At 55.9% G+C, this 20,135-nt stretch overlaps 1 protein-coding gene across 1 annotated transcript in view; it reads left to right on the plus strand.

The window, feature by feature from the left end:
* Positions 1-1,887: 1,887 nt before the first annotated feature.
* The window catches only part of Foxo6 (forkhead box O6), a 19,756-nt gene continuing 1,508 nt past the window's right edge, over positions 1,888-20,135 (plus strand). The window contains exons 1-2 of the mRNA XM_028785445.1: positions 1,888-2,301; positions 19,328-20,133. Coding sequence (XP_028641278.1) covers positions 1,888-2,301; positions 19,328-20,133 — 1,220 coding nt within the window. The remainder of the gene's footprint in view (positions 2,302-19,327; positions 20,134-20,135) is intronic.

The following is a 20,135-nucleotide window of genomic DNA, read 5'->3' on the forward strand; positions in this document are numbered from 1 at the left end:
AACTTGGAATTCTAGTGCTGGCCATGCTAATTTTGGTAGGTTGCTTCCCCCACTCTGGGCCTCAGTTTCCTGATTGGCAAAACAAGATACTGTGGCAAAGGGACATGAAGGTTTGCTGGCAGGGCAGCAAGCATCTGGGCAAGCAGGGAATAGTCAGGCATGTGAGGGAGTTTGAGTTAGAAGAAGTGCCAGGATTAGATTGATGTTTAAGCTGAGTTTTGGTGGAGGCCTTGCGGATGGGAATGTTTGTAGGCATACGGCATAGCCTGAGCAAAGGCTGGCAGATGGAGTGGTGACTGGAGACTTAGCCTCCCGTACCCTCTGGGATGAGGTAATGGACTGCATAACCTCTCAGGAGCTGCTCCCTGTGAGGTCACGTGATGATGGGATTAACATCTGAGTCCTCTACTAGTCTATACAGTAGGGACCTCATTTGTCTCCATTTGCTGCTCTTGCCATAGGACCCTGAAAGGAGACAGGAACAATGAAGATGTTCAATATATACCTATTAAATGAGTGAGTTCCTCCCCAACCATTCTCAACTTTGGGGGCAAGCACTTGTTCCAACAGCCCCTTTGAGAACCTCCCACAGACTGCAAGACAGTGGCTCATAAAGTGGGGTCCCTATGGCCTGTGAGCTTGCTAGAAATGTGAAGTCTCCACCCCAACACAGACCTGCCTCCAGACACTCGAGGGTCGGGGTTCAGGAATCTGTTTTAATACTCTGCAGGATAAAACCTGCCACACGTTGAACTTTGAGAACCAATGCTCTAAAATTGTGCTGGCAACGAAACCCCATTTGCACAGAGAACAGGTAGGGTGGTGGCAACGCCTGGCCTACAATCATCAAACCATTCTTTTTCCCTAGACCGGTCCATGGCACAAAGAAGGGAGGAGAGTTAGAGCAAGCCTTGGTCTGGCTGTTGGAAGGAAGACTTGGAAACGTCAAGGGTCTAGAAGAAGAGGGCGGGGCAATTCTGGGGATGGTAGAAGCGGGGAGGGACCAGTGTTCTGAGCCCCGCCCCATTTCTGTTGCCCCGGGAAACCCCGGGTTGTAACAATAACCTGCTGACGCGCTCCTGGGAGGAATCCTTTGAAGGTTGTGGGCGGGGCAGCCCCGCTGTGCACCAATGGGAGCATTCGGGATCCGCCCCCAAGTTGCCCTCCCCGAGCCCGGCAGGGGGCGGGGCCGCGCCAGACTTTTCTCGCCTGGTCCCTAGGGGGCGCTGTGGCGTGCGGGGCTTCGGCGGGGTCGCCCTTAGCGGGAGCTCCACGCCCCCCACAGTCTGCAGGCGGGGCACCCAGTCAGCTAGGATTCCACGGCCCCGGGCGAGCACGCCCCGCCTCCTTTTGCTCCGGGCCCGCCCCGTCTCCGTCCCCCGCCCATCCCGAGGTGCAGCCGGCGCTGAGCGCGGCAGGCGCGGGAGCTGGCGCTGGAGCCGGAGCGGCGGCGGCGGCGGCATTCACCGGGCGGCGGCGGCGCGGGCTCTGGCACGGGCTCGGGCTCCGGCATGGTGCAAGCCAGCCTCGTCCCGGGAGAGCGGGGCCCGCGCGCGGGACCGGCGCCCGCGGAGCGGCGGCAGCGGCGGTGGCGGTGGTGGCTGCGGGCACAGACAGGCGGCAGGTGCTAGAAGCCGGGCTGGGCGAGGTGTGTGCCCGCTGGGCTCCCGGGCCGCCGCCCCCTCACTGCCTGGGTCTTTGCTTCCCTCCGTGCTCGCCAGTTCGTCTAGCCCCCTGCCTCCGCGCCCCGGCCCATGGCGCCCCGCGGTTGAGCCGGCGCCGCCAGGGACCCCTCCCGCGGGCCTCCCCGGGGCGCGCAGATCCCAGAGCCGCGCGCCCACCCTCCGCGGAGCCTCCCTCCCTGCCTCGCCCGAGCCGGGCGGGACCATGGCTGCGAAGCTGCGAGCGCATCAGGTGGACGTGGACCCGGACTTCGCGCCGCAGAGCCGGCCGCGCTCGTGTACCTGGCCTCTGCCGCAGCCGGACTTGGCCGGCGACGAGGACGGGGCGCTGGGCGCAGGAGTGGCCGAGGGCTCTGAGGACTGCGGGCCGGAACGCAGGGCGACGGCCCCAGCGATGGCCCCAGCTCCGCCGCTGGGCGCGGAGGTCGGACCGTTGCGGAAAGCGAAGAGCTCCCGACGGAACGCGTGGGGGAACCTTTCCTACGCCGACCTCATCACCAAAGCCATCGAGAGCGCCCCGGACAAGAGACTCACGCTCTCGCAGATCTACGACTGGATGGTCCGCTACGTGCCCTACTTCAAGGATAAAGGCGACAGCAACAGCTCGGCCGGCTGGAAGGTGGGGCATCCGGGCTCCGGGCAGGCTACAGGGAGGGGGGCTCTGGAACACCCCTAGGGGTCATGGAGTGCGCGCCCAGGGAGTGGGGCAGGTCGGTTGACAGGCAGGGGCGTGCTGGCAGCAGCTGTGTTCATTCACGTCCCCTAGGAAGGATGCGCGGGATTGGAGGTCTGGTAGGGTGACAAGGGATACCTTTTTGAGGCATCCCGGAGGAATATCCCTGGTCTGTCATTGAGGGTATAGTAGCATAACTCATTTCCAGGCCACGGACAGTAGGGAGCTCCCTTTGTTTTGTGTGACTTGTTTTACCCTCTCCAAAAGGGTACCTGCTTTAAAGAGCTGGAGTCATGACCCAGGGCTCCTGTCTGCTTTCCACTCTCAAATCTCCCCTGCCCTTCCTGAAGCCCGCCCCATGGTGAAGAGTGCTAACTGATCATGGGCCCGCAGTTCTTTCTGTAGTGTCGAGAGTTCATCCTGGAACACCTACTAGTCGGGGTGAAAAGCATGGCAGGTCACCCGAGATGAGTTTTTCATGGGGCAGGTGTTGTCAGCCGCTTCCCTGGTACAGCATGGGGTGGGGGAGGTGCTTAAAGCTCCCTGCTGGTACTTGTGGGAAGGGTGTTGAGGTCTGGGGGTCTATTTCTACCCACTCTAGGCAACTTCTCTCCCACCTCCCTGGCTTTCTGGGCCCAGACGCACTTAAGGTGTGGGGCGCCCCTAGAGAGTCCTCAGTGGCAGGCACCGGAAAGGGGAGAGCCATCTTGGGAGAAGACTTGGATGGGGACTTCACTGGATTGTAGATTCTGTTCAGCTCCTCCTCTGGCCATCTTGTTGGGAAATGAGGCTAGCCTATGCATTTGAGGGTGAGGAGGCTTGAGGGGACCTCTTGTGGGAGAGGTAGTCACTATGAGGAAGACATGCCTGTGTTCAGAGATGAGGGTGTTCGGGTGTTGATTGGCAGCAAAATCTGAGGAGAGTAACAGGGGCCATGGCCATGGGCAGATCTAGATGCACTTGGGTGCACTGTCCTGATCTGGGAGCCCACAGCTCTTGGAATACCTGTATGCTGGCATCTTCTTTGGCTCTCCGTGACCATTATGGGGCAGGAACACAGGTCGTAGAAGTAGACCTGAGTCCATTTTCCAGTCCTCTGCAGCTCAGTCCCCACCAGAACACAACTTTCTGTCAAGTGTCCTGCCCTTGGGCTTTCTCTACTTCTTGTTTGCTGAGTCCACCTTCCACTCCTTCCTGGAGATGGAGTCACTATCCTCAGGGGCACAGAATCCCAATGCCTCCTCCAGGAAGCCTTCCCCAACACTTGTTAGCTAGCTCAGGACTCCCCACCACCACCACCCTGCTTTTTTTCCTGGCCCTAAGGCATTCATCCTGAGTCAATCATGTGTGTCCTGCTTCCCGCTCCCTCCCTCCTTTACCTTCGAAAGACAGTCAGTGTTAGGACTGTTCTGCCCCTATGGCACCTTACATAGAGTATGGCCCAAGAAGCCATCAACGTATGTGCATTGAAAGTAAAGAGATGGGTGGATGGTAAAGAGGCTGTGGATTGGCAAAGAGTACCAGGACCAGAGCAGATCAGGAAGGCTTCCTGTAAGAGGCAGAGCTCCAGCAGGTTTAGATAGATGATGGAGACTAGGGAAAGATGGAAAGCAGAGATTTGAAGCCAGAAGCCTGGAGACAGCTGCAGTTCTGAGCAAGCATGTTGGGCTGAGCTCTGTGCCAGGCTCTTCCCGTATCCTTAAAGCTCTCAGTAGTCCCTGAGCTGGGTTTTACTATAACCATTTATAGGGGAGGTCTCTGAGGCCCAGAGCACAAGAGTCAGTTAACTGCCTAAGGTCCCACTCCAACTCAGGTGTCACCCACCTTTCCAGGTCCCACCAAGCCTTTGGGACATGCCTTGCTGGCCCCTGTGAGGGCGAGCTGCAGCTGGCTTTGAGCAGAGGCAGACATAAACCTTAGGCTATGATGGCGGTGCGCTTGGAGATAATTGAGCCCCATGAGTTCATTTCTCAAACTGTGAGACTGAGGCCTTGGGAGGTAATAGGACTCTCTCCTGAGAGTGTCAGAAAGCAGCAAGCCCTGGACAAGGGCCCAAGTCTCCTGTCTGCCCATTGACTGCAGTTCCCACTGCACCACACTGTTAGGGTCACGCTGGTCCTCCCTGTACCTCACTCCCAGTCCTGAACTGGGGCACTGGGTGAGCAGCCCCAAGCTTGGACTCTTGCTCTTGGTCCTAGCAAAAAACCACCCAGACACCGGAGGGGATCTAATTCAACCTGTCTCCTCAGTGGATGTCCCCTGTTACCCTCCTGTGCCTTCCCACAGGGTGCCTCCATTCTCTCTCCTTCCTGGAACTTCCTTCCCTTGGACCCCTTCTGACACTCCCAGTCAATTCCTTCAGAAGCCTGGAGGAGGAGCTAACTCCAGCTCTCAATCTCAGCCTGACCAAGACTGGGAACACCTCAGGTGCCAGGACCGGGCATCCATTATTCCTTCATCCGTTTCATCCCCCACAAAAGTGTTGCCCTTGAAATCCTGAGTGATACCAAATCTCAATTCCATGAGGGCCGAGGTGTGCTATGACTCCTTAAGGGGATCTAAGTTCTTGGCCCCACCTTCAGGATGCATTGCTCTGAGCAGCTTCCCCATTCACACCCTGTGTTTTGAGACAGGAAGGGCTGGTAGGTGGGGCAAGGGGCTGGGGAAAGTGGATTTCATATTCTAGAGAGTCTGATTTCTCCCATGGAGGGAGTGGCACTTGAACTGGGGTCTGTTCTTGGTTAGGGACAATTAGGGAGATAGTTTTTTGTGATGGAGTAAAGGGACTGCATGTTCAAAGGCAGAGAGGAGGAACTGTGCCTGCTGGATCTGGGGTGCTTGCAGTTGCAAACTAGAACCTAGGGCTCTTGGGCTGGCAGGAAGTGGTCACCTTCAGAAAGGGGAGAGAAAGGCTGATGTATTGGGGTCATCGCCCTGAAGTTCCATCTGTGGTGAGAAGAGGGGATCCCAGAGCTGCTGAGGACAGCAACAGGCTCAGGCCACCCAAATCAGACAAGAGGCTTGGAGACTTAGGGCTACCTGTGGTTGTACCATAAGGGCTAGTCCCATTCCCCTGGGGACAGGGGGTATCAAGCCTGGGCTCAGGGCTTGGCTGGGAGTGTAGTGGCCCAAGAACTGTGGCTCCCACAGTGGACCTTCCTATTCCCTCTCAGCTCCTCCGTAAGCCCCATGTTCCTTTGGCTTTGGCCTCTTACGGGAAGCCTTCCTGGCTGCACTATCCTGCTGTTCCTTCCACTGAACGCCTCTGGAGTTGTTCAACTCCTTTTGTGTTTCCTGGCTGCCAGTCCTTGGGGAGCTCCCAGACCAGGCCTGGGCGCCTCCCATTTCTGTCCCTAGGCCCAGAGGGGTGGAGCCCAGTGGATGGGGACTTCCCCTCTCCCTCAAGGGCTGGAGCAGCTTAGCTACTGAGGGGTGGGATCAGAGCGGGTGCTAGCCCCATCTGGCCCAGGCCTGGCCCTGTAAGTTCCAGGTGGGGAGGGGGCTTGAAAGAGGGGCTGATTCCAGAGGCCAGAAGCAGGGTCCTGCACTTGGCTCTGAACAGTAGTTGGGAGAGTAGCGCCCCCCCCCCAGCCCGCTCCACCAGAGTGCCTTCCCCCTCCTTTGTCCTCGGGGATCCCCAATCCCAAGAGCTTGTGGGGGTGCAGGAGGAGGCGGTGTGAGCCCCGATTGGGGGGGTGTCCTCACCCCCCTCACTGCACGAGCGAGGGGCTGGCAGCTGCCCGCCTCCTGGGCACGAGCCCGTGCCAGCCGCTCCTGGCACAGTTGCTGGCACGCCCGGCAGACTCCCACGGCCACCTGCTCACACCCACCCACGAGCGCTGGCGCGCTGCGGGCCCTTCCGGCTTCCCGGGCCTCCCAGCGCCCCTCCCCCGACAGCGTGCCCCGAGCCCCCTCCCCAATTCTCGGCTTCCCTAGGCCGGCCCTATGAGACCCAGGCCCCCACCCTGCACAGGTTGGGGAGCTCTCGAGGAGGGGCTGCTGGGGGCCTCCAGGGTTGCGTCGCCGCGGGGGAAAGGGGGGCTGAGAGGCAGCAGACAGACCGACAGACAGGGTGAGGGCCCCGCCTGCCACCTGGCGCCGCTCCAGCGGGACGATGGCGGGCAGCGCCGTGCCAGGCGGTAATTGCAGACAGACTAATTTAAAGAGATGAGACGGTTATTTTTAACTCGCGTTAAGGTAATGAACGGCGCGGGGGGTTTGTGGGTTCGAAAGTTCAGCGCCCTCCAGCCCCCACTTAATACGAGTGGGGGGCTCTCTCCAGACCTTGAGGGCTCCACCTTTGGACTTACTCAGGTGCAGTGTTGAGGGGAACTGAGATGCAGGGAGACCCTGCCTGAGGACAGGGCTAGTGAATGCACCAAGCACATGTCCCACCAGATTCTCACCACTGCCCTCTTTCCAGATGGAGAAGTGACTTGCCTTGAGGTCGCATACCTAGTACCAGCCCTAAGTGGTAGAAGAACCCAATTCTAAACCCTTAAACTCCAGCATTTTCTGTACCACTGGGTAGGACTGGGGGTTCCTTAGTTGTTGTTTGGAAGGGTTTGGGTTTGGATTTGGAAAGAGTTGGGGCTCCTTCATGCAACCCACCTTCTTCTGTGTTTGAGTGACAGCTGATGATAGCCGTCACCTGAGGTTTAGGGTTTGTCTTGGCCTTGCTAGGGCTGAGGGGTCAGGAACTGTGAGCAACAGTGAGCCTCTAAGCGGAGCTTCCCTGATATCTCAGCAGACTCACCAGCCCTCCCTACACCTGCATTGTGCCTGCCTCCCACTTGGAGCTGAACAACTGGGGAAAAGTGGGGTATGTGACTGACACCTCCCCATTAGAGCCCCCTCTACCCTCAGGCCAGACTTTGGGTCACCAAAGAAGTCGAAGGGTCTGATGCTGGGTGCCAGCCTCCCATAGTCCCCGCTGACACATTTCTCTCCGTGACTACCATTCACTGGGGAGACACATCCTGGAAAGACTTGTCTTCTTCCCAACAGTGCCCTGAAGCATCACCCACTGTGTCCCGGTACAAACCTTTGTGGTCCTCGGGAGTCAGGGCTAGGTAGGAGTGGACAGGATCCCTGTGGGAAACTTGATTCAGTGTGTGAGATCTGGAATGAATCCTTCTCTCTGATCCTCCGTGTCCTCCTGTGAGTCCAGAGGACCTTAAACACAGTCCCTGGGCCCTTCTGTACTGAGACTTAGAAACCTTTTGGTACCAGGAGCTGAAAGGTTCATGGTACTGAACGGACTTCTCACTGGTGGACAACTGTGACTATGGGTGTGGATAGTCTTGAACCTGAGCCTCCTACTTAAAGATGCCTGCCCCTACCCATGGCAGTACCCATGTGGCAACTGTTCGGCTAGCACAAGGGAGAGTGTTCATGACAGCCCCAGCTGTCCCCAGAGCAGGCAGATGGGGGGCTCAGGGTGTTGGGTGGGTATCAGCTTGGGCTCTAGGGCCTGAGGAGGGTGCTGGGGGGGGACAGCTGGATCTGGAGCACCCCCCTTCTCCTGGCACCCCAGTTGCTATGGAAACCCACTCCTGTTTGGGAGGGTTTGGCTGTTTTCTGCCTCTCCCCACTCCCCAACCCATATGTGGAGGTGGGAGGGGGCCAGGTGGTGTGTGGGGGTGGGGCCTCCCACATCCTACCCCCAGGGCCTCCCTCCTAACTAAGAGAAAGCTTCCTGGTCTCTAAGGGGGCTGCCTCTCGAGGGAAGGGGAATGAGGAGAGAACGTGGGTGCTGGGCAGTCAGTCCTATCCTTTGCACACATTCTCCCACTCCATCCTTCTTGAAATCCTCGCCAGGTACTCATTTGTAGTTCCAGTTTGCAGTCGAGGAAATCAAGGCCTAGCTGGGAGAAGGCAGAGCCTAGATAGGGATGCAGACCTGAGTGTGTCTCTCCCATTTCTCCGTCTGTCGGTGTGGTCTTGCTCCCACATAGCCCTCCTGCTCCAAGATCTTCAAGATCTGTCCTGGGATTCTAAGGCTCCTCTGTTCACCCTGAAAGCCAACCAGGCCAAAACTGCCCTGGGTCCCCAGGCCCTCTGCTGGACTTGTCCAGGTCTCACCTCCCACCTGTGTTTCCTGACACCTCTATGCTCAGGAACCTCACGCTGCCACCTTCACAAGCGACACTGAATAAATATCTCAGCCTACACGCCCTGCCAGTTGTCACATGCCTACCAAGGCAGCGCTCCTTGGTCAATCCCTTGGGACACCCTTCAGAAAAAAATAGCTAGGGTGCTTGAGTGTGATTGAAGCCACCACCATCCCAGTGGTTCTGGAAGCCAACACCTCTCCGTGAGGATCTTTGCTTAAATTCCTTAGCTGTCCACAGGCCTGGCTTGTCATCTGAGAGTCCCCTGAAGCTTTGCACCGGCACACTTTCCAGTCCCCTTCTCAATTCTTTGGGCATGAGCTCTGAGATTTATATTTTAACAGGCATGTCTGGTGACCAGTCATTCAGAAGTCATTTCTTAGATGGTGGCCTCCTGGCCTCCCAGCTTCCCCCTCCCCGCCCTATGTACTCACTGTGAACCAGCCTCTTCTCTAAGCTGCTTCCTGGTTGAACCCTTGCTCCTTTTCCTCCCTACTGCCCTAGGGACTTGGACTTCATGCCATCAGTTTCAGGGGACTGAGCCCTTGCCCCAGCACCTGGGTCCATCCTGTGCATCAGAATGACATGGTTGGAAAGAAGGCAGCCACAGCCAGAACTGGCACATGCTGCTCTCCTGCTAGCCTTGGATGTGGGACAGAGGGAGGTGTGGGAGGGTGATACTCAGAAAGCCCTCTGGGTCTGGAATGTAAAGAAAGGTGACAGTCACAGACCCTGACCTAGCTAGTTCCCCACTGATGGGAGAGAGAACATATGTACAGCCCAGCACTGTCTGTCCATCCTTGGGATGCCTAGTGTGATGCTTGAAGCCCCCCCCCCACACACACACACCTTGCAACCTCTCCTGCCCCCTTCAGTCCTGTGGCACTTGGTTTAGCCACCTTGAACCACATGTAGCTCTGGATTCCACCTGCCATGTGCCAACGCATAAAACAGTCTCTCAATGGATTTTTACAGTTGGTCCATGATACTATTGTTGTGACTGTCTACCCCATTGACAGGTGAGGAAACTAAGAGAGAAGGAAATCAAGAGGTTTCAACTATGTGTGGCAGGCAACACTGGGATGTCCCAGTGCTGATTTCACTCTGGCCTAGCACTCTCTCTGCCCCTGCAACTGGCTTTGTGCTCTCCCTTGAAGTTTGGCCCTGAGGCTTCTAGCATGGGGAATGAGCCCTAATTTCCTAATTTTCCTAATGCTGCCTTTCCCAGCAGACAGTGCCCCAGAGGCAGGGGCAGGCCTGTTGTCCATTTCCCTGGCTTACAGACCCAGGGCTGAGGGCACTATAATCCAAAGCTACACCAATGTGCACCTGCTGTGCAAAGCTGTCAGGACTCCGGTGGGTGTGGTAGATGGGATGACACCAGCAGATAGATCACTCAAGAGTGACTTGTGTGACAAGCACACAGTGGGGCGAGATGAGCAGATGAGCCTGAAGTTCCCTGCAGCCAGCCCACCATGGCTTACGACTCTGGTGAGAATGACTGGGTTGTGTGTGTAGTAAGCAGCTTAGGAAGCCAAGGGTATCAGTAGAGCCTAGATTTGTTAACCTTCTGAGTAGCTCTGAGGAGTTTCAGCCTTAGTTCCCTCCTCTACAAAATGAGATGACAGGGCTATGTCTGAGCTTTCTTAGAATGTCAGGAAAGATACTATAAAGTCCCCAAGAAGTCTTATCAGGGGTCACTACTGTTATTCATTGCTCTGTGAAGAAAAGGACTATCTGCCAGTGTATAGAGCAGGACTCCCTTTGCATGCCCCTGAAAGGGGTGTGTGTGTGTGTGTGTGTGTGTTAGAAGAGTCCCTCTCTATTCTGGTCCCCAAGTGCAACATGTGAGCATTTTGGAACCTGGTCTTCTGCCTGCCTTCCTCTGATCCATTACTTTTGAGTCTCTAGAACCTTCCTTGTGGCCTTGGGAGGCATACAGAGCAGATTTAAGGTCGTGTGTGTGTGTGTGTGTGTGTACGCGCACACAGGTGGGCTATGTGTGTGAAGGCCAGGTATTGATGTGAGGTGCCTTTCTCCATTGCTCACAGCCTTGTTTTTTGACACAAGGTCTCAGGAAATCTGGAGGTGTCCATTTTATCTAGACTGGCTGGCTGGTGAACACGAAAGATCTACTTGTCTCTGACCCCGAGCACTGGAGTTACGGCTGTATGCTTCCACACCTGGCTTGTACATAGATGCTTGGGACCTGAGCTCAAGTCCTAGTGTTTGTACAATAAACACTTTCCCACTGACACACATCCCCAACCCCAAGGCTCCTCATTTTCACAGATAAGAAAGTCACTTGTTCCAGGTAATTCTCAAGCCTAGAGCTACCTGTTCCTGGCATACTGGATTCTCTTTGCCCCACTGCGAGGCTGTGTGATCTTGGGTAAGACCATTCCTACTCTGGTTCCTGGTTCTCCTCCAATAATCTGGGAAGCTCTGAGGCCTCCTCCTTCTCCCTCCTGTCCCCTCCCCTGTCCTCAGCTGGCCTTGCCACCACCTCCTCTTGTAACCTGAGCTGGGCCTTGGGGAGGAGGGGCTTGCCCTCTGCCAGAGGCACCTGCCAGCTAAGCAGATGTGAAGATGGAGGCCCCAGCAGGGAGAGTGAGGACTTAAAGCCAGCTAGGCTGGACAGGGCAGCCACACTTAGCACACCCAGTCCAGCCTCTGGCCTCTGGCCCTGGAGCTCACCCAAGCACTTGTCCATTTTTTCTTCCAGTGGACGTTTGTGGTGTTCCAGTATGTCCTAAAGGACCTCTGAGGCCTCAGGAGGAGACAGATGGCAAATGAGGTTGCTGCCCTGGTCTGGGTGGGCTGCCCTGGGCTCTTGGAGTCCCTTGTCAAGGAAATAGAAGGCCAAGGGTAGCCCCCGGGGGCAAGGCCAGTGTCTGTGCGGGTGGCTGTGCCCCTGGGAGAGCAGATGGTTCTCTTGGCACCATGCCTGCTCCTCCTCTTTCTCCCCCAGGAGCCAGCCTGCAGGGCTCGGGCACAGCTGCTAGGCCTTCCCCAGAGCTGGGTCCAGGGCAGGGCTAAGTGAGGTCACTGCAGCTGCTCCCAGGGCCTGGGCAGAGGAGCAGGGAGGAGCTGCCTGCAGATAAGGGAGGTGGTCAGACTAGAGGGGTACAGTGCCAAGTCTGAATGGCTTTGCAGTTAGGGGCTCTGGGGAGGGGCAGCTGAGAACCAGGTAGTCAGCTCCACTTCTGTTCCAGGACAACCCTGGAGCTTCTTCCAGGCCTAGGTTTCTCTTTAGAGCAGTGCTTCTCAACCTTCCCAATGCCGTGACCCTTTAATACAGTTCCTCATGTTGTGGCGACCCCCAACCATAAAATTATGTCGTTGCTGCCTCATTACTTTAGTTTTGTTACTATTATGAATTGTAATGTAAATACATGATATGCAAATCCCAAAGTGGTCTCAACCCACAGGTTGAAAAGATGCCAGTTTAGAGGCATCTCAGAGCAGGGGCCCTGGATTGGCACCTGAAGGTTGTCTCAAATGCTTGGTGATATAGTCATAATATATGACAATGAAGTGATAGTATTTAATATATGGATTTTACCCAGGCGTGGTGATCCTAGCATTGAGGAAGCTGAGACATTGTGCAGCTGGGCTATGTTGTGAGATCCTATTTCAAGAAAAGAAAAAAAGTAGTCTTTTTCCCAATTATGTTGAATTCTCCTGAGGAGCCAGAAAGCTCTGAGGAAGGCACAGGAGGCCATGGTAGCAGGAGCGCCTGGGGAGACCATGCCGAAAGGGAAGCTCAGGAGGACCCTGGTAGCTGGTGGCAGGGTCTTAGGAATCGTTCAGTGGAATCTTCACTAGTACCAGGCATGAACAAGTCAGACACTATTGAGGGCTCCCTCCTTCCTCCACATTTCTGTAAACCCCACAAACTTCAGTGGAGGAAACAGACTCAGGGATAGTTGAACTCCAGTATTTGGAGTTAGCAGTGTTGTGGGGTGGTCCACTGTCTCTGGGGCTGCTGGGAGGGTTCAGGAGGGTCTCAGATCAGGCCTGATGGAAGAATAGAACCTGTGGGGCAGAGAGGGAGGGACAAGAAGCGTGCAAGAGCACCAGGGGTGGACATGTTGGTTGGAAGCCCAGAAAGGTCTGCTGTCTTGGAGAATGTGGCTTTTGAGTATCCCTCTGGAGTTGTACTGGTGCCCAAGGCTGTGTGTGGGGCAGGAGTGAGCTTGGACTCCTATTGCTGGCTTGCCCTTTGCCCAGGCTAGTTATGTGAGCTCTTCCGTGTCAGGGGAGGGGAGGGAGAGGAATATGGCTGTGTATTCTGGGCCTGGCTTCGTGTCTTGCTTCAATATTTGATTTGTCCTGGACCCTGGGTGCTCACTACTGTCCTGATGACCCTAAGCCCACTAATGGGCACCTGTGGCTCTTTGCCCCCAATCTGCCCTTTTACCCCTCCTCCTTAGCAGACCTTAGTACCCATGATTTAAACTTGACCTTCAGATCCTGACATCATCTACCAGGAAGCCTGCCTGGACCGAACATCCCAGCTCCACCCCAGACAAAAGGGCAACCCCACCCCCAATTGTGGGTCTGTCTGACTCAGATGTGTGCTCCTGGAAAGGTGGGGGCTCTAGGAATAGAGTGAAGGGTAAGCACAAGGTCAGGTTTACTCCTGGACCTCTGAACCAGGAAGGATGAGAGTTGGAACTGTGGAATCCTCCCTATGCGTGCTGGAGTTGGAACGGGGGTGGAGACCCACAGGTGTCTGTGAAGCACTGAAGCTGGAGCTGGGTCATTGTCACCATCGAGCAGATAAAGTTAGTCTCTGAAGGGAGGGCCTGAGCTGAGATTTCTGCCTATGATGGAACCTGTGGAGACTCTGCACCTGATGGTGATCCGTGGGATAATAGAAGACCCAGGACTGAACTGTCTTGGCATCCCCCAGGGACCACGGAGAGCAAGAGACAGTGCTGGGTTGGTGGTAGGCAGTGGGTACAGAGTTTACATATCCTGCCTCTGAAGAAAGCCAGAAATGCCTGAGCTTGTGAGCCAGGACAGGGATAGCTACTGGGATGGACATCGAACAGAGACCCCTGCCATAGTGGGGGGGGGCAGGGTGGGAAGAGCACAGGCTTTGGAAGCCAATAACCAGAGATCTGAATCTTGCTTCCTCACTTCCAGCTTTGGGGCTTCAACCTAAAACATTAACCTCACCAGAGCCTCAATTTCTCCCTTTGTAAACTAGTGGTCTCTTCTTGTGGGCACATGACTGACGTGATTGTCAAGATAAAAGAACCTTGCCCACACCTGGCATGAAGCAGGTGACACTTCTCTCCCGTGTCAGTACTAGAAGCACATGCCAATGGCATGTTTGAGCTGAGCTGGCTCACAAGAACAGTTGTGCACACTTCTTTCCAGTTCTTCACTCTGTGACTTCACACTGGCAGCTTCACTGGGCTATGACTGGAGGATTCATGCCACAAAGCAGTAACAGCTACAAATCCATCAGCTGGGTTCCCCCCACCCATGGAGTGCTGATTGTCAAACGTTTACCAGCATACCACTGAATGTGCCCCCCCAGGGGGCAGCCTTCCTCATGCCCCCTTCCCAGGATCACAGGACCACAGCACAGAGCAAGGAAGCCTGCATCCCAGAATCCACCCGATTGGCCTCTATCATCCTAGTGGGGACAGAATGAGAGATGAGACAGACAGTGGTGGAGCTCTGATGCTCAAGCAACTTGAAAGGCAAAGTCCATACCCCCTTCTCGGTCTGGAAAAGTTGCATGTAGTTGAAGCATCATGCGATGCAGACCCTTGCAGGCCGGGACACCAAATGAGGGGACAGATCTCTCTCCTTTCCACTCATCATTTCCCCGCCCCTCTGCCAAAACCTGGCAGGTCCTGGCTGGAGAAGTAAGATTGGATGAGGTTGAGCTGTTGGGGAGTGAAGCTGTGCGGGAAGGAGAAATGAGGTTGTACCGCAAGATAAACGAGGTGGTACTGTCAGGGAATGAGGGGGTACTAGGAGGCAAGGTGAGGCTGCATTACTAGATAAATGAGGTTGTACTGTCAGGGGGATGGAGTGTACTTGTAGGAGAGATGACGTCCTGCTGGATCGGCTGGGTTGCACCATCGGAGAACACAGCCACACCACAGGAGGAAGGAGCGTGTCCGACTTGGAGAATAAATGAGGGTGTCCTGCTGGATAAATGAGGGGCCCCGTCAGGTGAATGGAGTGCTGTTAGCAAATGAGGTTGTACTTGCTGGATAAATGGGACTGGTGTGCTGGATAAATGGGGTTGTGCTGTCAGATGAATGCATTACTGCTCGTGGGCGAAGGGTGTCCTGGGAATAGATGAGGGTGTCCTGATGGATAGATGAGCTGTCACCGCCAGATGGATCAGACCCTATCCGTGGGGAAGGCGCCAAGGTCGAGGTCATTCTGACCTGCTGAAGCTCTCGGAGTGTCTTCTGGCCTTGGGGAACAGTGTTGTGAGAGATCTGGGTGTGAGCCAGCCTGGGGCAATCTGGGAGCAGGTGGAGACCTGAGAGTCAGTAGCTGCCTGTGACCCCTTCTTCAGCATGCTGGAAAGCCTGTCCTTTCTCCACTTTGGTGGGCCTGACTTTTCCTGCATCTCTGCTTGCTGTTTGTTCATTCATCCTGAGTTTACTTCCTAACCTAGTTCAGAAAAGTCCCTTTTGTGTGCCAGCCAGGGCTAGTTCACTCAGATTCCCCCTACAGCCCAGTATCATGTATGTATGTCTCTTATTCCTTCACTGAACAAGCTTTTAAGTGCCTAGTATATGCCAAACACATGGAGTAAAGAAAAAATGGGGTGGGGATAGGTCACTACCCTTACAAAAGTCCTAATGCAAGGCCATCAGACAGTCAGTAAATGATCAACAAGTTACACAGAAGCTGAGTATCCCTTACCCCAAAAATGCTGGGCCACAGATGTGTTACCAGACACAAAACTCCTTTGGATTTGGGGGTATTTGCATAGAATTGGAACATCCCTAACCCACAAGTCTGAGAGCTATAGCTTAAAAGTTGGCAGATTTTGGAGCATTTTTCAGTTATAAGATTCTCAAGCTAGTATTCATTAGGTACTCATTTCAACTTGTATTAACCAGAAGGGGACAGCCTTAGAAAAATTCAGACTGGAGAAAGGGGGATGAGAGAATTCTGTGAGCGTCCAGAGGGAAAGACATCTGGCCTGGCAGGTTGGAGGCAAAGGAGAGAGTGTGGAGGGGAACACCTCAGAGGTCATGGAGGGTGTGTCGGCTGTGACTGGGCCTTTGTTCACTGAGGCATGGGGGGGGGGTGGCTGGGGATTGGGGAGGATCTCAGGTGGTTAAGCATCATTGTGTGAAGATGCTGCAGGGAAGCAAAGGTGGAAGCCATAGCTGTTAAAGGAACTGGAACTTCAAAGTAACTTGCCCCAGGGTTGTACCACTCCTGTGTGTTGGAGCTGAAACTGACATCTGGATCCAGTGCCAGAGCCCATGCACCTGTCCATATGCCATTCTTGCCAGGCTTCTGTCCCTAGTGGGTGGGCCCAGGAGAGTATTCACCCAGGCCCAGGTTCTGAGGAAGAATGGGGAAGGCATGAGTATAACCTGCTGTGCTTTCTTCTGCCCCTATACTGTTTCCCTGGGGTCTGAAATCAGGAAGGTCCTATCTTCCCTAGGAGACCAAGCCTAGCTGTACATGTGGGATGTGGGAGGCCCCAGAAGCTGAGCCCAGCCCTGGGCATCCAGGGAACTTGGGCATGCCTGGGCCGTGGCTGTGGTGGTGGGTTGCTAAGCGACTCCAAGAGGGAGCCCTGGTTACTGCTGCCTGGCAGAGGCGGCTCCCTCTTCTACCTCCCTCACCTCCTTCATGGCCTCTGACCTCCCAGGAGGCCCTGTGGGCAAGCCAGAGTTGTCATCAGTGCTTGCCACTGGATCTTGGCTGGGAGCTCTGATTGGCACCAGGTGTCTAGGTCCTAAGGAGATATGCTAAGGTGCAGGGTGTGGGCCTCTCTCAGGGGCGTAGCCCTGGTGCACATCTAGTACAGAGCCCAGCTTGGAAGTCAGAGGCCTCAGCTCTAGGCCACCCCTCTGGGTAACCCTGAGCAAAGCCTGGCACCCATCTGCGCTCAGCTGCCCCATCCATCTGGCGTGCAGAACCCCTCCACAGGCCTCATTCATGGAGAGTGAAGGTGCTGAGTGGGCAGGGCTTCCCCACACTAGGGCTCGAGTGTATAATGATTCAGATTCGCACCAGGTTTCATTTATGAAAAAAGAATCCTGCTTGGCTATGTTCTTTCTTTTCCCTGGGTTGGGAAAGCCATGGCATGAGGCTAGGGCTTGAACTCCCAGCCTCCTGGCTGAGTCCAGGGTGGAGGCAAGGGGAGAAAGCTGCAAACCTCCATGGGCCTCTTTAAGGTCATAAAGAATAGGAGTGTGTTTGAAGCACTTGCAAAGTTCTAAAGAGGAAGCCCAGAACTTGTAGGCTGTCTTGACCTTGCAGCGCATACTTAGCCTTCTCCATGGGTGGTTCCTGGGCATGGTCTGCATGGGAGTACTGGCTTTCTAAGAGTCTTTTCAAGCTCTCTGACCTTCCTTGCCCGTGGCAGAATGGAATGTCCTCTACAAAGACCAACCTGAAATCGTATCTGGGTTTGTGCCAAACAAGCTTCGTGACCTTGGCAACTCACTGTCCCTGAGCCACACCCTCCTCATTTGGAGCTAAGCTTCCCAATCCTTGATCCTACAGGGTTTAGCATACTGATTATGGGAGATAAGTTCTTTGGGGCTCCCCGGGGGCCAAATGGACTGGAACTGTCGAGGTGCAGTTACCCTCTTTCTGAGGCCCCAGCACTCTGAGCCAGGCTGGCCCAGGACAGACAGCAGTGCTGCCTGACGGACTTCCATTCCAGCAGGACTGAGAAAGTGGGAGGTGGAGCTTCTGGCAAGGCAGATAGTCCTAGGAGGAAGATAGCTGAGGTCTCCTAGGAACTGAACGCAGGTGTGGGGGAGGGGCAGGGAGCCAGGTGGATGGGCGGGCCAGGGAATGGAGTATCTACCTGAGGGAACATCATTCCCTGGGGGTCCAGCTTCCCTCCTCACAGGGCCTCAGGAGAAGCCAGGCAGGGCAAGGCTGACAAGCTCCAGCTGTTGCCTCCCAGGTCCATAAAGTGCCAGGGACTGCCAGCCTGGTAGAGCTGGAAGGACGGAGACTGTTGGGGACAGGAGGGAGAACCCTGGCAGATTAGTGGTTAGGGTGTGCCTAGGTGGATTAGCAAGTTAAGACTAAGTCTGGGGTCTGAGCAGAGCTGGAGCGGTACCTGGCATCACTGCCTAGCTGTGGGGCTGTGGGCAAATTACATCATGCTTCTGTCATGTGGTGGACAAAATGGGGTAATGCTGGCCTCCCCAAGGGGTTGATGCCTAGCACAGCTTAAGTCTTGGTGTTGAGGAGATGGTGACCAAGCAGGTTTGATGAGTCCATGGGTAAGGTCTGACCAGACAGAGCGGTTTAGGAGCACCTGGAGTGTTCACAAACATTGAACCACACCCATTAGCTCATGTAAAGATCCAACAGCCTTGGGAGATGGCGATGACCACAGTGTGTGTTTCAGAGTAGCTCAGAGACTGATGCATAGCCATAGTCACACAGCCAGGTGACCAAATAGCCAGGCATCCTGCCCAATCCTCGCCTAGCCAGGCCCAAGCTGTCTGTACAACAGTGCCTGAACAGAAGGTCAAGGCTACCAGAAAGGGGGTCCAGCAGAAATTCTACACCAGGTTTGTGTGGAGGTCAGGATGGTAGAGCTGTGAGCTCACCATGCATTCCTCCGTCCTCGGGGCAGGGCTGTCCTAGGTAGTGCCCCTGAGGACACTGATCGGCACAGTAGAAATTAAGATGAGCACATGGGCAGGGTGGCTGAGGTAAAGCCAAGAGGTACTTGAGAGCCAGCAGGCCTATGGTACTTAAGCAAGCTTCTCCGGCTGTTCGAAGCTGTCTTCCTGCCTGTAAATGGGGAATATGTGAGAAGTTGTATAAAGATCTCACAAGGTAGGGGCTTTGAGGACAGAGCTGAGCCAGGTGGGTCAGAGCGACACAGGAGTAGCTCTGTGATCTCCTTGGATAATCCTGGGGTCAATCTCCAAAAAATCTCGGGTTTATAGGCTTATGCCTGTCCTGGGCATCCCCACCTCAGCCTGTTCTGCTTTCTCTGGCCAGGCCTTCCCACAAAGGGTTAACAGTCCTCTCTACCTGCAGTTGCATTTTAAAGACACGAAATTAAAGCAGGTAATTTATTCTCCCCACACACGAAAGAGCAATTAGTTCTAAACAGGGCTTAATCAGTCACCGCGAGATTGATTTCTGGAGCCCTGGGTTTTCGGGCTCCTGGCTCCATGCCAGGCTGGGGAGGGAGGGGGGCGGACAAATGAGCCGCGGCAGTGGCATGAGCCCTTACATAATCTGCTGGGGGGCCCTCACAGTCTAGCCAGCCCCTCCAGAGGTTTGGCTGAGTTTGGAAGATGGGGTCCTGCTCTCCTGCTGAGGGATGGCACAGGTTCAGAATAGAACTCAAAGTGGGTCTTATCCCTTAAGCACCAGCCCTGCCCTCTGGCAGTGTCTACTTGAGAGGTGGGGCAGGACAGGGCAGGGCCAGGGCATATTTGGGGTAAAGGATAGGATTCTGGGTTTGTCCAACGTGGTACTTAACCTGCACTCTCTTTTTACCTCCCTTTACCCCATCGATCCTTCTGTTTCCTCCCATCCTTTTCTGATCCCCCCTCCCGTTTTTTCTTCCCATCACTTCCCCCTGGATCCCCTTGGCTTCCTCACTTTCCTCCTCCTGCCACCCATGCCCCTATCTCCGGCCACAGAACTCCATCCGGCACAACCTGTCGCTGCACACCCGGTTCATCCGCGTGCAGAACGAGGGCACTGGCAAGAGTTCATGGTGGATGCTGAACCCCGAGGGCGGAAAGACCGGCAAGACCCCGCGGCGCCGGGCCGTGTCCATGGACAACGGGGCCAAGTTTCTGCGCATCAAGGGCAAGGCGAGCAAGAAGAAGCAGCTGCACCTGCCGGAGCGGAGCCCCGACGACAGCCCTCCGGGCGCACCGGTTCCAGGGCCCCTGTCGGCCTCCGCCAAGTGGGCCGCCAGCCCGGCCTCACATGCCAGCGACGACTATGAGGCGTGGGCTGACTTCCGCGGCAGCGGGAGACCCCTGCTCGGGGAGGCGGCCGAGCTGGAGGACGACGAGGCCCTGGAGGCCCTGGCACCGTCCTCGCCACTCATGTACCCAAGCCCTGCGAGCGCGCTGTCGCCCGCCCTGGGCGCGCGCTGCCCGGGCGAGCTGCCGCGTCTGGCCGAGCTGGGAGGTCCGCTGGGCCTGCACGGTGGCGGCGTGGCTGGGCTGCCGGACGCCCTGCTGGACGGCGCGCAGGACGCGTACGGGCCGCGGGCACGCGCCGGAACCCCCTCCTACTTCGGCGGGTGCAAGGCGAGCGCCTACGGCGGGGGCGGGGGATTCGGTCCGCCAGCCCTGGGCTCGCTGCGCCGCCTGCCCATGCAGACCATCCAGGAGAACAAGCAGGCCAGCTTCGTGCCGGCCGCCGCGCCCTTCCGCCCCGGGGCGCTGCCCGCGCTGCTGCCTCCGCCGCCGCCCGCACCGAGGCCGGGCCCGC

The sequence above is a fragment of the Grammomys surdaster genome, unplaced genomic scaffold (assembly GCF_004785775.1).
Source record: "Grammomys surdaster isolate TR1022 unplaced genomic scaffold, NIH_TR_1.0 100, whole genome shotgun sequence".
Taxonomy (NCBI): Eukaryota; Metazoa; Chordata; class Mammalia; order Rodentia; family Muridae; genus Grammomys; species Grammomys surdaster.